The sequence below is a fragment of the Radiomyces spectabilis genome, assembly GCF_025331425.1.
Source record: "Radiomyces spectabilis strain NRRL 2753 chromosome Unknown BYT42scaffold_19, whole genome shotgun sequence".
In the NCBI taxonomy this organism is placed as follows: Eukaryota; Fungi; Mucoromycota; class Mucoromycetes; order Mucorales; family Radiomycetaceae; genus Radiomyces; species Radiomyces spectabilis.
This window is the reverse complement of record NW_026251944.1, coordinates 290,063-308,859: the sequence shown is the minus strand read 5'-3', so window position 1 is coordinate 308,859 and position 18,797 is coordinate 290,063. Positions and strand designations below refer to the sequence as shown.

At 43.3% G+C, this 18,797-nt stretch overlaps 6 protein-coding genes across 6 annotated transcripts; 4 read left to right on the top strand and 2 right to left on the bottom strand.

Moving 5' to 3' along the window:
* The first annotated feature begins 1,508 nt into the window (after positions 1-1,508).
* BYT42DRAFT_590177 (aconitate hydratase) lies at positions 1,509-4,814 on the top strand. The gene is made up of 8 exons (XM_051570467.1): positions 1,509-1,602; positions 1,661-1,794; positions 1,875-2,437; positions 2,690-2,820; positions 2,936-3,550; positions 3,612-4,196; positions 4,260-4,473; positions 4,544-4,814. The coding sequence occupies exons 1-8, from the start codon at positions 1,567-1,569 to the stop codon at positions 4,600-4,602; spliced, it is 2,337 nt and encodes a 778-aa protein (XP_051418196.1). The 5' UTR covers positions 1,509-1,566; the 3' UTR covers positions 4,603-4,814.
* Positions 4,815-4,848: 34 nt separating this feature from the next.
* BYT42DRAFT_590175 (putative SPF1-P-type ATPase) lies at positions 4,849-9,675 on the top strand. Its single transcript, XM_051570466.1, has 14 exons — positions 4,849-4,919; positions 5,009-5,270; positions 5,372-5,461; positions 5,531-6,029; positions 6,127-6,233; positions 6,304-7,323; positions 7,407-7,844; positions 7,920-8,255; positions 8,323-8,443; positions 8,510-8,706; positions 8,795-8,931; positions 8,995-9,103; positions 9,188-9,331; positions 9,437-9,675. Coding segments are annotated over exons 1-14 (3,588 nt in total). The 5' UTR covers positions 4,849-4,917; the 3' UTR covers positions 9,563-9,675.
* Positions 9,676-11,614: 1,939 nt separating this feature from the next.
* BYT42DRAFT_505992 (uncharacterized protein) lies at positions 11,615-11,815 on the top strand (the record flags this gene model as incomplete). The annotated part of the gene is made up of 1 exon (XM_051565062.1): positions 11,615-11,815. The coding sequence occupies one exon, from the start codon at positions 11,615-11,617 to the stop codon at positions 11,813-11,815; it is 201 nt and encodes a 66-aa protein (XP_051418194.1).
* A 421-nt stretch (positions 11,816-12,236) lies between these two features.
* Positions 12,237-13,131, bottom strand: BYT42DRAFT_590169 (uncharacterized protein). The gene has a single exon (XM_051570465.1). It carries the CDS (start codon positions 12,916-12,918, stop codon positions 12,682-12,684), a length of 237 nt encoding a protein of 78 aa, XP_051418193.1. The 5' UTR covers positions 12,919-13,131; the 3' UTR covers positions 12,237-12,681.
* BYT42DRAFT_590168 (C2 domain-containing protein) lies at positions 13,132-14,446 on the bottom strand. The gene has a single exon (XM_051570464.1). It carries the CDS (start codon positions 14,334-14,336, stop codon positions 13,377-13,379), a length of 960 nt encoding a protein of 319 aa, XP_051418192.1. The 5' UTR covers positions 14,337-14,446; the 3' UTR covers positions 13,132-13,376.
* A 1,668-nt stretch (positions 14,447-16,114) lies between these two features.
* Positions 16,115-16,726, top strand: BYT42DRAFT_618874 (uncharacterized protein; the record flags this gene model as incomplete). The annotated part of the gene is made up of 3 exons (XM_051572337.1): positions 16,115-16,181; positions 16,287-16,459; positions 16,532-16,726. The coding sequence occupies 3 exons, from the start codon at positions 16,115-16,117 to the stop codon at positions 16,724-16,726; spliced, it is 435 nt and encodes a 144-aa protein (XP_051418191.1).
* Positions 16,727-18,797: the final 2,071 nt, after the last annotated feature.

Below are 18,797 nucleotides of genomic sequence, written 5' to 3'. Positions count from 1 at the left end.
TCTTTGTTTGTTGCACAAATTTCGTATTGCATTATGCTTCTTGTCACTGGCTGGCCTTTTTTTTGAGTTCATCTTCAGATTCATCGTGCATGACACGTCGAATATATCTTGATGGTTTATCGCAATTTGTGGCAATGATCAATCGATCGATATTTATCTGAAACTCGCATTGTTCGTTTTCGTGTTGTTTGTACCTTGTTGCAAAACTCTTTTTTGAGAATATGAACACTGATCTTTCGCGTTGTCATTTTTATTTTCAATACTGCATTTTTTTTTTTCAACAAGCGACCTGTTATATCAAGACTGCTTTTTATCCCACATGCAATTGTTTTCTCGCTGCCTGTCTTCATTTTTTTTGGGATGCTCATGTTGTGCGCATAGACCGAAACATGAAGACACGCGCTTCAGTTAATTTGATCAACATGTTTTTATTAATTGGGTCATTGCCGATCTTTGACGTGTCGATAGAAGCAGGCTGTCATTTTTTTAGAGGCAACACATGGTAGAATGCATCCCACAGTGATCTTCCTTCCCTCAACTCATTAGTCAAAATGGTTCAACAAGGCGAAAAAAAAGGAGATGATACAACTATTCATGCACATTTGCTTCCATGACGATTCTATCGGAGTGCATGCTTGCAACAAGGTAAAGTTTGTCCTGGATGAACGCCACCACTCCCAACATCAACCTACATGACATTGGCTGGATTATTAAACCCAAACGGTGGGTCACCGCATGCTTATTGACGTCTTGTTTATATCGCTCAAAGCAGTAATCAGAATTTGGGGAAGAAAATAAAAACAAAAGTCCCGTGCCCAACCTTGGTACCGCTCATTGAATGGCTTCCGTCCTATCCATATGTGTTTCTAACCCAATCATCGTCTTGGGTACTTTTTAAACAACAGACTCAGCTGTTGTTTATTCTTGGGAATCAATTGACCCAAAAAAAAGGAGAATTGCAAGCCGCAACCGAAAGGAAAACTGAAAATTTCCCATTTTCCACATGAAAATGAGACTGCTATTCGGACCGGCGCTATCCCCACATTGTGTAACCATCGCAAAGCGTCTTTGTCAACTTTTGCCTTTTTTTCTTTTTTTCATGCCACTCGAGGTGTCAGTTGTTTTCTTTGCTCGATCTTTTTCTTTCAAATTGTACATGATACATGGATATGGCAAGGGATTCTTCACCCTAGTATGTATCTGTGAGCTCGAATGAACAAAGGAGAAAGAAAGACAAGTAAAAGGCTGTACCATAGTGAACCATTTGTCATCGTATCACTGCTTGAAAATTTAGCCTTGATCAAGAACAGCCAAGGGTGAGAATCCACGTACCTTGACGAAATGGGCTGTCGTGAGAAAACTTTGACAAGACGCGCCAATTTTTTTTTTTTTTTTTTTTTTTTTTTTTTTTTTTCGTCAGCTGATTTAAAAGTATGAAGGTTTTGCTGGAGAACCATGTGATTTGACCGTATAAATAACGGTTGGATTTTTCATCTTCACGCCCGACACGTCTCTCCTTTTCTTTTAATTTTTTTTCTAGTCCTTATTTGATTTCACAAGTCTCATATGATTTCCCGGTTCTCAAGCATCGCTACGTTAAAGGTAAATCATCCGTTCTTATTTTACACAGAGGATCATGCAATGGTAATCAGTGGGATAGACTACGTTATTACCTGCCATTGTACGATCACAAAGTCGAGGCTATGCAGGCGTTGTCATGTCCAATTTTGACTCACAGCAACATACCATCAACTATCAACGATTGCAAGACAATCTGGCCATCGTCTCACAAAGGTAAGCGGTTAAATCAAGGATTTTTACAAAAGGACGAGTGGAACAAGAAAGTCTGATAATCATCCTGTTCTCGGTGCCAGGTTAAATCGCCCATTGACATTATCGGAAAAGATTTTATATGGTCATTTGGATGATGCGGAAAACCAGGAGATCGAACGTGGAACGTCTTATTTGAAGTTACGGCCGGATCGAGTAGCACTGCAAGATGCGACTGCCCAAATGGCTCTCTTGCAGTTCATGTCGGCTGGATTAGACAAGGTAGCTCGACCCACCACAGTTCATTGTGATCATCTCATTCAGGCCCAAGCGGGACATCATCGTGATCTGGCTCGAGCCGAAGACATGAATAAGGAAGTATATGACTTTTTGTCATCGGCATGCGCAAAGTACGGGATTGGATTCTGGAAACCTGGGTCAGGTATCATTCATCAAATTCTGCTCGAGAATTACGCTTTCCCTGGTGGTCTCATGATCGGAACCGATTCTCACACTCCGAACGCGGGAGGACTCGGCATGGCCGCCATCGGTGTAGGCGGGGCCGACGCAGTTGATGTGATGGCGGGAATGCCCTGGGAACTCAAATGCCCCAGAGTCATCGGTGTCAAACTAACAGGCCAATTGTCCGGTTGGACATCCCCAAAAGGTATGGTACTGGCGAACTGGAGTGATAAACAAAAAGGGCAAAAGTGAACGCTCCGCTGCGGGGAAAACGCCGCGGCTAGGCACAACAACCCCACATGTTTATGCCTTTCAAACCAACGGCAAACTCCGGAGACTAAAAAGAAAAACGGAGCGTTCCAAAGCGGGACAAATGGATGCATGGGAGCCGGGGAAGGGGAAAAAAGTAAAACTTGCAACGAAACAAAAACGATACTCATGAAGAAGATTTTTTCAGATGTGATTCTCAAGGTGGCTGACATGTTGACGATCAAAGGAGGTACAAATGCTGTAATTGAATACCACGGTCCTGGCGTCGACGCTATTTCGTGTACAGGCATGGCCACGATCTGCAATATGGGTGCCGAGGTAACGAGATCGTTTACAAGGACAGAAAAAGAGAAAAGATCGAACCATGACCCAAAAAAGGAAATGGAACCGTCATGCCATTGTTAGAAATTAATTTTTTTTTTTTTTGAATTAGATTGGTGCAACCACGTCGATTTTCCCATACAATCATCGTATGCGAGATTTCTTGCGTGCAACCCGTCGTGAAAAGATAGCCGAAGCCGCTCAATCGTTTAGCCATCATCTGAAACCCGATGCGGGAGCTGAATATGACGAGCTCATTGAAATTAACCTGGATACCCTGGAACCCCACATTAACGGACCTTTTACGCCCGATCTTGGCCATCCCATCTCCGAGTTCAAACGACGCGTCAAACGCCAAGGTTGGCCCATCAACTTGAGTGCCGCTTTGATTGGCTCGTGTACCAATTCGTCTTATGAAGACATCACTCGATCGGCCTCCATTGTTCGTCAAGCTACCGAAAAAGGTCTCAAAGTGAAAACACCCTTCCTTGTCACTCCCGGATCAGAACAACTTCGTGCGACCTTGGAAAGAGATGGTCATTTAGAAGTCTTGGATGAAACTGGGGCCATGACCCTCGCCAATGCATGTGGACCTTGTATTGGACAGTGGGATCGTCGCGATGTTCCCAAAAACGGCCCCAACTCTATTCTCACTTCTTACAATCGAAACTTTGCCGGACGCAACGATGCCAATCCCAACACACACGCTTTTGTCGCATCGCCCGAGGTAAAAAGAGGACGGATGAATTAAGGGAGCTCGAAAGGCTGATGTCACTTTTTTTTTTTAGATTGTTACGGCAATGGCGTTTGCTGGCAAATTGACATTTAACCCCGTGACTGATTGTTTGGTGGGCGCGGATGGGATTCCGTTCAAGTTCCAGCCTCCTCAAGGCGACGAATTGCCATTGAAAGGATACGATACCGGGGCCGATACTTATCAGGCGCCACCCAAGAATGGTCAAGATGTGGCGGTAAACATCGATCCTCATTCCAACCGATTGCAGCGATTAGCCCCTTTTCCGAAGTGGGATGGGGAGGATATCAAAGAAGTGCCAATTCTGATTAAGGTCAAGGGCAAATGCACGACCGATCATATTTCCATGGCTGGACCATGGTTAAAGTACCGCGGCCATTTGGATAATATTTCCAACAACATGCTGATTGGAGCGGTGAATGCGGAAAACGAGACGACCAACAGTGTACGCAACATCTTTTCCAACGCCATGGGAACCGTACCCGAAACCGCGCGCGATTACAAGGCACGAGGAGTACGCTGGGTCATTGTGGGCGAAGAAAACTACGGTGAAGGCTCATCGCGTGAACATGCCGCTCTTGAACCGCGTTTCCTGAACGGAGCGGCCGTCATTGTTAAAGTAAGTGCGCAGGTTATTAACACCCATGAAAGAGATGAGGTGTTGACACTGGTAAATGGATAGTCGTTTGCGCGTATCCATGAAACGAATTTGAAGAAGCAAGGTATGCTGCCATTGACATTTGTGGACCCAAAGGACTACGACCTTGTCAACCCCACGGATAAAGTCAGCATCCTTGGTGTGAGCACCATGACCCCCGGTTCCCAATTGACCCTTTGCTTGCACAAGCAAGATGGCCAAACCCGTCATATACCCCTTCGTCACACATTTAATCAAGGTAAGATAACTTTTTCTCTTTGGGCTTTTGCACAGGCATCCAATCAAAACACTGACTGGTTATTTTTTAGACCAATTGAAATGGTTCCGAGCAGGTTCAGCATTGAATGCCATGAAACTGTCGTTGTAAATTCTGTTGTAACAAAAAGATCAAGCCAAAAAGTTGGATACATTGTATATTTGTCATATCTTTGAATAGATGGGAGACGTGGGATCCGTGGGAACAAAATGGCCCAATGCGTGGGTTTGCTCTTTCTTTTTTCTCGAAATTTTTGGATGTGCATGGGGTTTGGTGATTGGATGGAATGCGACAGTCAAATAAGATTCGTCCAAGTTTTTTTTGCGCGTGAATTTGTCGACCAAATTATATAAGTTTTTTTTTTTTTTTTTGGTGCGGCGAGCTTTTTCTTATTGCTACTTCTTTTTGGTTGTCACGTTTGCGAATATGTAAGCATTGCCAAGTTACCATGATGGGGACAACAAGAGGAAATAAAACCCGTCCATTGGCTGTATTCATTAACTCGTTGTTTTTTCAGGCCGCAAACTTTAGTACATTCCAAAACGATTGCAGCATCGTCGCTGCTGACTCCGCTACCACGGCAGTGGCACTTGTACATTTGGCCGTTTGCTCTGTTGTACCCTGTGTGGTCTTACTTTTACTTGTTCAAATATGACGAATACCTGGGTTCCCAGGAATGGACCTTTGTCACATTAGGTTCCATCATTACCCTTCACGCACTCGCCTTCCTTGTCTGTCAATGGAGTGTTGCCATCAAGGCCAAATTCACTTGTCTCAAGGTAAGAACTCAAACAGACTCAAAATGGGGACTTTAAAAAAAAGGGGAAGGATTATTACTTGGACTTGCAACACACGATGCTGATGACTTCCATCATGACAGGAACCGAATATCAATAAAGCCCAGATGATCATGGTCATCCCGTTCCGTCACAGTGGTACCGGCGCGATATGTCCTTTGCACCGTGGCAAAGTATGTAACAGACGAGAAAGAGTCGTTGATTTAAAGGACGAAAAAGGGTTAACAAAGTGCTTGTTACAGATTTCCTCGGCTACCGAAAAGCCGGAGCTTTCTTTCCATTTCCAGCAAAAAAAGTTTATTTACAATGAAGATAAGAAGCAGTTTGAGGAATTGACGTATCCTTCGGATGTCAACCCGCCCGTCGGCATTTTCCAGTCGGTGAAAGGATTGCAAACGGAAAAGGAGATTGATGAGGTTCACGAAACTTATGGTCCCAATCGATTTGAAATCCCCATGCCGACCTTTATCGAACTTTTCAAAGAACACGCTGTTGCCCCGTTTTTCGTCTTTCAGATCTTCTGTGTCGGTTTATGGTGTCTTGATGAATATTGGTACTATTCCTTGTTTACCCTGGTCATGCTTGTCGTTTTCGAAGGCACTGTCGTCTTCCAACGTCTTAAAACCATTGGTGAATTCCGAGCCATGAATCAAAAACCCTTCCAAGTCTACGTTAAGCGCCAGAAAAAATGGATTCAAATGCAAAGCGACGAACTTTTACCCGGTGACGTTGTCTCTATCGGTATGCATCCCCTCATTTTTATTGCGATTGTTTTGGTATTGGGAAAAAAAACCGATGGACATTTCATTTAACTGTTGATTTGTTATGCAATTCACAGTGCGAACCAAGGAAGAACAGGTCGTCCCTTGTGATATGGTCATCGCGGACGGTTCTTGTATTGTCAACGAAGCCATGTTGTCGGGTGAATCGACTCCCTTGCTCAAGGTAGATTTTGACTGCCTCCACTGTTGATCTGTTCCCTGGTGTATGCTGACATTAAGGAATTTTGGGGTAGGAATCGGTGGCTTTGAGAGATCCGGAAGATAGTTTTGATTTGGTCAATGCGGATCGATTGAATGTCTTGTATGGTGGCACCAAGGTGCTCCAAGTCACGGCGCCCGTGCATGATGCTGCTCCCGATGGTGGTTGTATTTGTGTGGTGGCTCGTACCGGTTTTGGCACCTCTCAGGGCAAATTGGTGCAAACGATGATTTGCTCGACGGAACGTGTGTCGGCCAATAACTTCGAAGCACTCTTGTTCATTCTCTTCCTGCTGATCTTTGCCATTGCCGCCTCGGCTTACGTGTGGATCAAGGGTGTGGAAAGTGGTCGTAAAAAGTCAAAGTTGTTACTGGATTGTATTCTGATCATTACCTCTGTTGTGCCGCCGGAACTTCCCATGGAATTGAGCTTGGCCGTCAACAGCAGTCTCGTCGCGTTGTCCAAGTTTGCCATTTTCTGTACGGAACCTTTCCGTATCCCATTTGCCGGCAAGGTCGATGTTTGTTGTTTTGATAAAACCGGTACCTTGACCGGCGAAAATCTGGTGCTGGAAGGTGTTGCTTCCGCCGATCCCAAGGTGGCCAGCACCGAACTGGTGGCCGCCACGACGGTGCCTGAAACCACGACGTGGGTCCTCGCTTCAGCACATGCTTTGGTTCAATTGGAAGATGGTTTGGTGGGTGATCCCATGGAAAAGGAAACCCTGAAAGCCGTCCAGTGGCAGCTCGGTCATCATGATATCGTGACCCCCATGGATCGAAAGGAAAAAGGAAAAGAAAACATGCAAATTCGTCGCCGATTCCAATTTTCGTCCGCTTTAAAACGTCAATCGTCTATTGCCATTCTTGTCCATCCTTCCTTCTCTCGCCACAAGACCTTTGTCGCCGTCAAGGGGGCTCCCGAAACGCTGAAAACCATGTACTCCTCCATTCCTGATGATTACGAAGCTACCTACACCCACTTTACTCGCAAAGGCAGTCGCGTGCTTGCCTTGGGTTACAAATATCTTCGCGATGGCATGAACTCGGAAGAGGTAATTTCTTCACTTTATACGATACGACGTCACTCATTTGCTGATCCGTACTCTTGTATCTTTTTTCTTTTTTATTATTACAGATCAACGGTCTTGCGCGTGAGTCGGTGGAATCCGATTTGACGTTTGCTGGTTTCTTGGTGTTTACATGTCCTTTAAAGGAGGATGCTGTGGAAGCGTTGAAAGAATTGAATGAATCGTCGCATCGTTGTATTATGATTACGGGTGACAATCCATTGACGGCCTCATCGGTGGCTCGTGAAGTCGGTATCGTGGATCGGGATGTGCTTATTGTGGATAAAGAGGAGGGAAGCCAAGAAGATGACCTCGTCTTGTTCCATTCCATCGATAACTCTTTCCGTCTTGAAGTGAACCCCAATGAACCCTTGGATCAGAAATTGTTGGATAAATATGACGTATGCTTGACCGGCACCGCCATGAGTCAATTCATGGACAAGCCCAACATGAAGCTCTTGCTTGAACATACCTGGGTCTATGCGCGCGTGTCGCCATCTCAAAAGGTACGAGAACCAAAGAGTCTGGCAAAGGTTGTAACAACTGCACATGTTCGTCTAACACGGAATGCTTATCTATAGGAATACTTGTTGGTTGGTTTGAAGGATCTTGGTTACACTACCTTGATGGCCGGTGATGGTACGAACGATGTGGGAGCATTGAAGCAAGCTCACATTGGTGTGGCTTTGCTGGATGGTACTCCTGATGACTTGAAGAAAATTGCCGAACGTCAACGCATCGATCGATTAAAGGACATGTATGAGAAGCAGAAGCAAATTTCGGCTCGATTCAATGCGCCTGTGCCTCCGCCGCCTCCGGCCATTGCTCATCTGTACCCTGAATTTGCCCAACGCCAGAACCAAGTCGAAGAAAACTTGACGCCTGCTCAACGACGTGCCAAAGAACAAAAGAAAAAGGTAGGGGGATTGAAAATCTATCGTCAACGCCGGGCGGAAAATCTGATGGTTGGGTTGACTTCGATAGATGGAAGAAATGACGAACAAACTCATGGAAGACATGGATATGGAAGAACCTCCTACCATCAAATTTGGTGACGCTTCTGTGGCTGCTCCTTTCACTTCGAAACTTCGTAACGTGGTTGCAAGTAAGTAAGCCCATACCAACCTTATTTCTCATAATTTGATTGATGCTGAATGGAAACTATTTCTAGTCAACAATATCATTCGCCAAGGACGATGTACTCTTGTGGCGACCATTCAGATGTACAAGATCCTTGCTTTGAACTGCTTGATTTCCGCCTATTGTTTGTCGGTGCTTTATCTGGATGGTATCAAATTCGGTGATCTTCAAGTCACCATTTCAGGCATGTTGATGGCCGTCTGTTTCTTGTGTATTTCAAGAGCCAAGGTATGATATCCATTTTCTTTCTATAAATACGGTACGGATGGAGGGAATACGTGTGAATTTGTGACACTGACGATTGGCGTTCTGTTAGCCCTTGGAAAGACTATCAAAGGAAAGACCTCAGCCCAATATTTTCAATGGTTATATTATTCTATCGGTACTTGGCCAGTTTGCCGTTCACATTGCGGCCTTGGTATATATCAATGCACTGGCTAAATTCTATGAGCCGTAAGTGACAATGGCATGGAAACAAGAAAATGGGAAAAAAGAGACTAAAAACATTGGCCATAGTCCGAAAGAAGTCGATTTGGAAGGCGAATTTGAACCCAGTCTGCTCAACAGTGGTGTTTACCTGATTCAACTGTCTATGCAGGTGTCGACGTTTGCCATTAATTATCAGGTAAATTTTTGCAAGAGACCATGGATAAACAAAAGACCGAGTACGACTCTGTGTGCTGATCCCATTGTTACCAAAATTTTTTAGGGTTATCCTTTCCGAGAACGTATTCAGGACAACAAGACACTCTATTATGGATTGATGACTGTGGGAGGTATCGCACTCGCTGGTGCCACCGAATTTTTCCCCGAACTGAATGAACAGCTTAAACTGGTGCCGTTCCCTAGTGCGGTTAGTATCAAAATTGGAAATTCGGTCCAAAGCGATCGGTAACAACAGTACCTCATCACCGCATCATACTAATGCATTGCTTTTTTTTTTAATTACGATTATTAGTTCCGCAACAAGTTGACGGTGTGTATGTTATTAGATTTCGGTGTTTCTTACGGCATTGAAATTGTGACCAAACATTTCTTTGCTGATAACCGGGCCAAACCCATTGCACAACGAGGAAGAAAATAGATAGCAACAGAGACGCTTTATGTTGTCTGGGGAACTGTTGAAAAATAATGATTAAACCTTATACATAACATATAAAGTGTACAAACATGATATTATTCTATGGATAAACCCCATTCTCTTTCTTGTGTTTTTCTTTTTGGACTTTTTCTATTTGCTGTGTAATTGTTTTTACCACTGAATGAGTAGAACCAAAAAAATAGGACGCAAACTCCAAATGATTACATAGAAAATGGGAGGTTTAAGGTTTATTTTGGGTATCATGGGGTCAGAGAAAAAAAAAACGAGATTCGGAATTTGTTGAGTGACAGTCTTGGCTTATGGTATGGGAAAAAAAATACAAGACAGGATGAAGAAATAATCGAGGCTAGCCGAGGCTGTCAGATTGAGCGCGATGTCTTCCACCGTATGAAAGATGGCCGGTCGCTTTGCCTTTGTTGGGTCAAGTTTTTTTTTTTTTTTGTCACTCCACTAAGATACTCTTTTTAGTGGTTTGATACGACGGTGGAATTCGGGTTCAAACGGAGAAATGGGAGACAGGAGATTTTTAAGGTGTCTCAACGTCATGGGACAATTACATGGTGCAACTTTGCAAGCGCCATTGCACAAGAGCACACACATAACACACGCAATCATCATAAGATAAGCGAAAAGAAAGAACAAAAAAGAACCTGATGGATGAATTTTCTAAACTCGCTGTTGCTCGTTAACCTGACAGCATTTTTGGCCCTTCCAATGGCCTATAACGACAATAAGTCATCACAAACTAACCACTGCCGCGGAGGTTCACAGCAGCGCACCGACTCCTTTTTTTTTCTATAAAGTGCCACCAAAAAATTGAAAATGAAAATGAAGGATGATGTGAGCGATTTTGAATATTTTTGGGTAGCATGAACGGACGGATTAGGTAACAGATGGTTCAACATGTATCATGGTTTAGCTAACACCAACTTTTTTGTTCAACTTTTCCATCCCTCTAGCCAATCGTCCATTCCTGTGACGAGGTTGTGTGTGTGTGTATGTGTATGTGCGGGTGTGTTTTTGTTTGTTATCATATGCAGCATTGGCAAACAATGCTAGTCTCCAAGAATGTCAGTGCACGGCAGACTAGAAAATAAAAAAAAAATAAAAAAACCAAAAGTCGCGGCAATCGGATAGCTTGAAAAACGTTACGCGAAGGGTTACTATTTATCGTATAGATTCTACCATGTAACCTGGCAAAAAAAAAAGAAATGGTGACCAAAAAAAAAAAAAAAAAGAAACAGATAGGAACGATGATCATGGGGCCATGTTCATTTTAGGATGTAGAGGATGGGGTAACTGAATAACATAATGCGGGTTCCTTCCTTAAATCTTTTAACCACCGTACCTCTGTGTTTTTCTCGTACTTCTTTGTTCAATCCCCAAAATTGAATCATTCCTCTTATTATGAACTATTTTTTTTTTCTGATCGATTGATAAAGCGTCATTTTTAACTAGTCATTTCACCACCACGTTTCTATATCTGATCTCTGACTTTTTAGTGAAGATCACTTTTTTTCTTTGTCTATTTTTACCCTTTCAGTGAACTGGCATGGGAAAAAATATATACGGCGACATTATTATTATTATTGTTACTGTTGTCATGATCCCTTTTTTGGGAGATTCCATGACTGAATTTGTTGATTTATTTAGGTAATTTGAAAATAATGCAAGAGAGAGAAAAAAGCAGACGATGAACCATCATCAATAGCGAATAAGATGTAGAAAAAAAACCAACAATAGGATAATGTGATGATTATACTGAACTCTCTTTTCCCGTGTGCAGCTGATTTCTATGATGGGAAGCACAGTCCAACATCGATTTTTTTGTGGATCGTTCTCATGCAAAAAGAGGCATGGAGCTAAAACAGTGATTCGTATCACCATGGAGTATGGTAACCCCAAGCCACTTTATGAGCGAATGATATAAATAAGCATATTCCCATAAAAAAAATTCAATACCAACCATACCCTTTATTGATCTTCCTCTTTCATAAGCTTATCTTTTTTTTCTTTTTTAATTTTCTCTCTGTAATGTGTGCTTTCAATCGATCCGCATCAGCCTGTCAGTCCAATCACTCGAGCGACTCTGAAGTTCCCAAAGTCTTGAGCGGGCGTGGTAAAAGCTATTGCCTAATTCATCGCCGTTATTTTGAGACAAGTTGGTGTCCCGAATGTGGTCGAAGTAAGTACTCTCTTTACCTTGCACCATTTATCGTCCTTCTGCTTTGCTAAATTGATATCGTCATTAGTGGGTCGTTAAAAATTATACACAACCGCGCATTTCCTTTTTTTTTCATGGCAATTGCTCCTTTCGATTCAACGACTCAACCAAAAAAATCCAATCCGTCCAACCCCATTCAAGTCAAAAAATTGCTCATCTATCATCCATGTCATATTACCTCATGCATCCCTCCCCCCAAAAAAATCATGTTTCTTTACGAACAGTATGTTATCATTTTATTCTTATCTAAAAGGAAAAAAAGAGATACAAAACCCTCCAAAAACAAAAAAAAAGCAGGACTTAAGAAGAACCACCCATATCGTAATTGTAATTTATCAGATCGTTAGACTTTTTGTACCTCCTTTATGGATTTTATAAAAAACTACAGAAAAAAAAAACGAACACACTTGTGTATCATGTTGTCTCCAAATGTTACCGAAAAAAATTTATCACGGAAAGCCATCGACTTTCCCAGTCATTGAAGCGAAGTTGTCATTGTCACCGTTTAAGAGTGCGCAAAAAAAAAGCGATCGCCCAACACGGAAAGACGGAAATTCTGTAATGAGTAACTTTTGTTACTCAAAAAACATTCGTGAATGTGATGCTGTCCAATATCGATGTCCGCATAAAAAAACAACACCACCAGGAATGGCCTAGAACCACCCAATCCATGTTCCGTCCACCATCAATGCATGTTCGCGATGGAGTGTCAAACAAACACTCATCTTTCGCCGTTGGTTGATAATTTTATCCCAGCCAATATAATTGCACGGTGATACAGTATTCCGCGAATTAATATTTTTCAATGTCATCCTCATGCCGCTTTCCAGGACCAGCCGAAAGTAAAAATTGCAACGGATTCTCTTTTTTATCATTATCATTGCATGTCTTTTTTTTTCTGGGGGGAGGGGCGGGCGGCGGAACGCGCAGGAAGAAGAGAGAGAGATCTTTTGGATGGAAAACTGGTTCTCTTTTGGGAATGCGTGACCTTATCATGGCTATCAAAAAGGGACAGAAAAAATACAGGTGAAAATCCCATGTTGAACATTGGAAAGATAGGATGTCCAAAATACGTATCCTGGATTAGCAGAAACGACAGAATACTTATTATCATCCTTCATCTCATGTTCATCGTTTTCTCGTACTCGTTTCGTTGTCACCTTCTAGTGGGTCTGTGCTATTTTTGCCTGGGGGAGTTCTGTTTCGGCAATTGCTTTTTTATTTATTCATCTCAGTCGCCTATTGGGGCAGGCTGCAACGGCATAAACTCAGTTTCCCAACGCTTATTGGCTGACGATAGTTTTGTAACAGTTTGGAAAGTTTGTATACATGGATAAACGCCGTTTATTCGTTTTTTTATTATTACTATTATTCTTTTTCATACAAAAAGACAAAACGGAACCAAAGAAACGGTGGAAGCACCGTAAAAAACTATTTTTTTCTTTTCCTTGTAAAGTACACTTTTTTTCCTGTGGTTTCTTTTTTGCTTTTTCCTCTTTTTCAAATCAGGCAGAGTGAGAGAGACAGAGAGTGGATGGTATCATGAGGGGTGTTGAGAGGGAGTGAAGGAAATTACTCGGGTTGCCAGAGGGAGTGGGCGGCACCGGGTTGCCAGGTAGGGTTGGAGGTGTGGCCCTGGAGACAAACATAGGTGTGACCGTGGTATCTGACTCGGTCGCCGGCAGCGTAAGTACCAATAGGATCCCATTCACGAGCGCCACGTTCACCTTCATCCTCGCAGTGTTCATGACGACGGTGATGATGGCTATGTTCATGACCGTGCTCATGTTCACCGCTATTGTCATGTCCTCCTTCCTGACGTTCACGTTCGTAACGTTCCTTTTCATCGTTGAATTCTTGACGTTCACGTTCGAATCGTTCTTGTTCTTCCTGACGACGTGCTTCCTCGGCGGCGCGTTCCTCTTCGGCGCTCTGATGGTCCTTGTAAATCTTGTGACCCAATAGGGCGCCACCAATAGCGAAACCGGCACCAAGAATACCCGCAGCGGCATCAGCGGCTCTGCCCTTGTTGCGGAGCGACTTGGCGCGTTCCTTATGACCTTCGTGGATGTAAGATTGACCACGGGGAGGTTCGCCAATGTACTGGATAGTGGTCTCACCCTGAGGAGAGTTGGGGAAACCTTGAGCGATCAAGGTCAAGATCACCTTACCGGCGTTCTCACCCTTGAGAGTGAAGATATCAAAGGAACCAAAGAAAGTGGCGTTCTGAGAGTGAACGACCTGGCGGATGGGAATAGCGGCAAAACCGATGAGTTCAGGGATGGTAGACTCTTCGTCCATGACTTCAAGGAAAAGATCGGCTTCATTGTTCAAAGGGAGGGTGAACGACTGGTTCCAGGTGGCCTCTTCACCGGAGTTCTTCTGGGTAAAGGTCTTTTGGTACGAGTTCTTGTCTTCGTAGTTCAACGAGAACTGCACATAGGGATCGTTCTTGCCCATGGTTTCAACCTTGGCCAAGTTGGAAGCCGAGTTCACCACAACGGTAAGAGAGGTAGATCCACACTGAAGCATGACGGATTAGATTAGACAAGAAAGAAAGAAAGAGAACGAGGATGCAAAAGAAAAAAAGCTCGTACGCTTTTATAAGCTTGTCAAAATAGAAGCTTATTTATGAGATGATGCGTTTCGTCGGAAACCAATCCGCAAATGGCAACCGCCTTTTTACCACTCGGCGCATCGATTATTTCGGGAGGTGTCCACGTGAGCCTGTGATTCGCAAATCCCGACTTCGTATAAAAGACTCACAGAACCTTGCTTACTGCACATCGGGTAAATCATCGAGAAGCTTTGTTTATTTCTGGGTTGATGCTCGGTGCTTGGTGATATTGAACATCACGTTGCTTGTTAACAAAGACAACGATGCTTCGACGTCGACGAGACTCGAGAAGGGATGGCGCAATCTTGTTGGCGCGGCGGGCCTCATTTGGCTTTTTGCCCGTCACAGCTGGGCTGAAGCGACGATCAGCGAATCGGACACTTGCTCGATGCCTCATTAATTTTTTTGAAACAAATCTTTGGTTTCCCATGCCACCAAAAAACCGTTCCTGGCTACATGAAAAAAAAAGCTTATTTTTTTTCCTTGTGTGTCCTATGCAGGCGGTTGCCTTGGTCGGTTCACAGTGAAACTGAAACATATGGATCTTTCTCAGGCTGATAGATTTATCTTTATTCGGGCGAGATTCAGACAGAAGCATCCCATACATGAACCTCGTTGGTAGAGCCCGCTTTTTCTTCCTTTTTCCTTTGCCAAGAGAAAAAGGTTGTTCAGCATTGACACGGTTTGGCTGACCTAGAACCGGGTCGACGTTTGAAAAATTGGGGTTGTTTATTTTTACCACCATGAACGCGCCCCTTTGGTGAGAATCTCCGATCCAATCAGCTCATAAAAAATCGAACAAGGGAACTACAAACACTGCAACGGGGGAAATAGAAAAGGTGAGAAAATACTCATCAGCATTGACACAGCAAAGGCATCTAGTGCTCTACTCTCCGATGTTTACATCTAACAAACGAGCTTTGGTCAAAAAGTAAAATTAGCTGACTAAACGCTGCTTTAAGCTGATGGTTGGCCCACGGATGTGAATCGGTTGGAAAGGATTGTAAGATTTGGATTAAACGTTCAGTCTCGTCTCTTTATAAGTATGCCATAAAGTATGGATTTTTAGGCATGTATTCATTTAGCAACAGTTAGTTAAGTGAATCACTCTTCAGTAATATTTCATAATAGGATTATCGAAGATCCTACCTTTTCTTGGAATGTGCACGCCGATTACTACCCTCTAAATGCTCAAGATATAAAAAATGGCAAGTGATTTTCGCTTTTTTGCCTAAACGCAAGTCCAAATGAGCAGTATTTTACATTGCTTAATTATACTAGAACAAAAAAAAAGTCATTTCTTCCATTACCCAGAACGTGAACATTTTTCACTAAGGCTGGAAAATGAGAGTCAGAGACCGGAAATCATCATTTAGTGCTGCAGTTCCCATTATTATATATTGGATCGAAACAAGCTCCTAATCTTTTTTTTATTGGTTAAAACCTGAAAACTAGTCAGTATTATTTTCCATTCATCTTCCTAAATGATACCCGTGGTGGAGGGTGGAGGCTTTATCCGGAACTGGATTCCCATTCAGCTCGACATACGAACTACTTCCCAAGAATAAACGTGGTCACAAAAGCTCAATTTTGCAAGTCACAGGTCGGATTGGGTTTTGGTAAGTTGCGTTCTTTTCCCTTCAGAGCGGGTCGTTGGAACCAAACCCATATCCGTGTCATACAGTCATCCCCAATGAGTGCCGCCGATACCAGCCAAACACTGTACCTTACCAATCTCACCAACCGTATTACGGCATTAGGTAAAAAAATGGCCGAGAATCCTTGGCATTGATGAGGCGTCCAATTCCAGGGACTTGTTTTTTTTTTCTTTGTTACCATGGCGTATATTGACTTGCTTTTTTTAGAGTTGAAATCGTCGTTATACTGCTTGTTTTCAACATATGGCGAGATCCTGGATGTGACGGCAAAAAAGACGGAAAAGATGCGAGAGCAAGCGTTTGTGGTGTATGCGGATCCCGCCGCGGCCACCACGGCCATGCGCAGTTTGAACGGATTCACGTTTTATGACAGACCCATGGTAGGTTTTTGACAAGGAGGGAAAAGAGAAAGATCAAATGGGGAAATTGACACCGCACGGATGGTTGTGTAGAAAATTCAATATGCCAAGACGAAATCGGACGCAGTGGCTTTATTGGACGGGACGTTTCGATTGAGATCGGTGGAAGAAAAGAAAAAGGCCAACGCCAACATGACGGTGCTCGGTAAACGCAACGCCACGGACGAAAGCGGTCAGGTGGCGAAAAAGAGAGATGATAGTGAAGACAGTGACGAAGACGAAGATTAGAAACGCTCAACGTTTCTACCCAACGGTTTCTTTACATGATTCATCACTCTCTCTCTTTCTCTCTCCCTCTTGTTTAATGTGTTCTACACAATGCCTTTCTCGTTTCTTTATTTTTTTTGGATCTGGTTTTCTTTATTGTCATTCCATCATTTTGCGTTCTCCATTTGTCGTGCCTTTATTCCTTCTGTTCTGTCATTATTAAAAGAAAAAGAAAAGATCACATAGATCGAATCTTGAAAACGCATGTACATCACAAAACGGAGAAAAATCAGGCATTCTATACACAATTACTTTGTCAGTATTAACCTTCCGGCCTACGATGACGCTTGATAACTGTAATCGGATCCGAAGCGTTACTTGGAGAAAGTTTGGGTACAAGTTGGAAAGTATGTTTTTGTTTTGAACGCCGGTGTTCAGGCATTGGCTGTTCATCAATGGAGACTGCAGATGAGAGGCGTCGTTGAAGAATATTGGTATCACCGCTTGCAACAGGGCCTTGTGTCATGTAATTTAATGTTCGTGGCGGGGCAATTTTCGGCGATAACGATGGCACTCAAATATGATGCAATAAGCACGGACAGATTTTTGTCGTATCGACGGTCTTGAACTGACCGTCTTCTGGAGCACTCATCGCTTGGTCGAGCTTGGCATTAAACCCGCCGCATACATGTTCTCTGTCGCGACGGTTCCTGCTGCGGTACGATCCGATACAATACAGGATATACCTTTCACCCTCGATTATTCATTTAGTCTTTGGGCAAGAAGCAGTAATTTATAGTATCGTTTACAATGTTCGAGTACTCTGAGAAATAGACAGAAAGGAAACTACAACTTGTTTGATTGAAACAATGGCGGGTTCATGTAGAAAGACTGGGTGACAAAAGTGTTGTTGTATCAACATGCGGTAACCGAGCCCTGGAATCAGTTATTTCATGATGTAGCGTTTGCGACTTTGAGGATCCCCAAGTGCTTGTAACCTGCTTACTGTTATTGATTTGATTTGTTCTATGCTTTTAATCGATGGTCTCAAAGAAAAAAGATAAAGCATCGTTTTCTTAGTGGTATATGTCATTGCTACGGGCTCATAAGCCGTAGCCTAATGGCTGGGTTACCTAAAGAAAAAATCGTAACTCGGATCGGTGCGCCTCTACAGAGATGCTTCAAATTTGTATGGATCCGGCATGAAAAGGCGGTTTCGGATGGATCAAAGTCTGAGCAACAGTAATGAATGCCGGTGCCTTGGGACAGGATAACCTCAAGTGGGAGCCATCGATCGATTCATCATGTTCAATGCCTTTCGGACTTGAAATCATCACAAAAGTCCGCTTGGACTTCTTTTAATGCATGGTCCTTTTGTCTTTTTTTTTTTTTTTCGAAGACGTGAGTGAACTTTTCATAGTGAGAAACCTTTTTGTTTCTTCCCCATTGTTGCCGGGATACCCATAAATTAATTTTTCGCATCGATACAAATGCGGCACGTCTCTCTACACCCAAATCTCGCAAAGTTTGTCTTTTTCGACTTTTCATGCGATGGCTGCCTTTCAACCATTGAATGCATTGACTAAAAAAAAAAAGAGAAGAGAACGGCAAAGAATTTTTTTTATTTTTCCTCCTCTTCCCCGTTTCCTTTTCTTTTTTCCTTTTTCTCTCCCCAAACGCACCCTTTGACCATCACTGCCGACCGACCTCCCGACAGTACTAACCTTCTATAGGGCAGCTGGAAGATACTAACATTTTGTAGGCTTCAAGCCGCTCTGCTCTGTTCTGCTCTGCCTTCCCGCGACGACTTGGTGCCGGCTGATTGGCAATTCAGCAAGTTTTGGCTGTACTAACATTTTGTAGGGCAGTTTTGGTGGTACAAACATTTTGTAGGGGAGTTTTGATGATACTAATTTTGTAGGGCAGTGGTACTGACATTTGTAGGCTTCCGACCAGACGAGCCGGCTCCCGAGCCCATGGCACAGCTACAAGTTGGACAGGGTGGGATAGCGGAACAAGTAGCCAAGTTGTTGGTTGGGGGTCACCCGTCACAACTCATAGCTGAGCGCCAATAATACAATAGCTTTTCTCT

Bases quoted from the DNA above. Each gene is read 5' to 3' on its own strand.
- BYT42DRAFT_590177 (XM_051570467.1), top strand. From the start codon at position 1,567: ATGATTTCCCGGTTCTCAAGCATCGCTACGTTAAAG. The intron at 2,438-2,689 runs GTATGGTACTGG...AGATTTTTTCAG, and splicing joins CGGTTGGACATCCCCAAAAG to ATGTGATTCTCAAGGTGGCT. The intron at 3,551-3,611 runs GTAAAAAGAGGA...TTTTTTTTTTAG, and splicing joins CTTTTGTCGCATCGCCCGAG to ATTGTTACGGCAATGGCGTT.
- BYT42DRAFT_590175 (XM_051570466.1), top strand. The intron at 6,234-6,303 runs GTAGATTTTGAC...ATTTTGGGGTAG, and splicing joins AATCGACTCCCTTGCTCAAG to GAATCGGTGGCTTTGAGAGA. The intron at 7,845-7,919 runs GTACGAGAACCA...GCTTATCTATAG, and splicing joins GCGTGTCGCCATCTCAAAAG to GAATACTTGTTGGTTGGTTT.
- BYT42DRAFT_590169 (XM_051570465.1), bottom strand. From the start codon at position 12,918: ATGATAATAAGTATTCTGTCGTTTCTGCTAATCCAGGATACGTATTTT.
- BYT42DRAFT_590168 (XM_051570464.1), bottom strand. From the start codon at position 14,336: ATGCTTCAGTGTGGATCTACCTCTCTTACCGTTGTGGTGAACTCGGCT.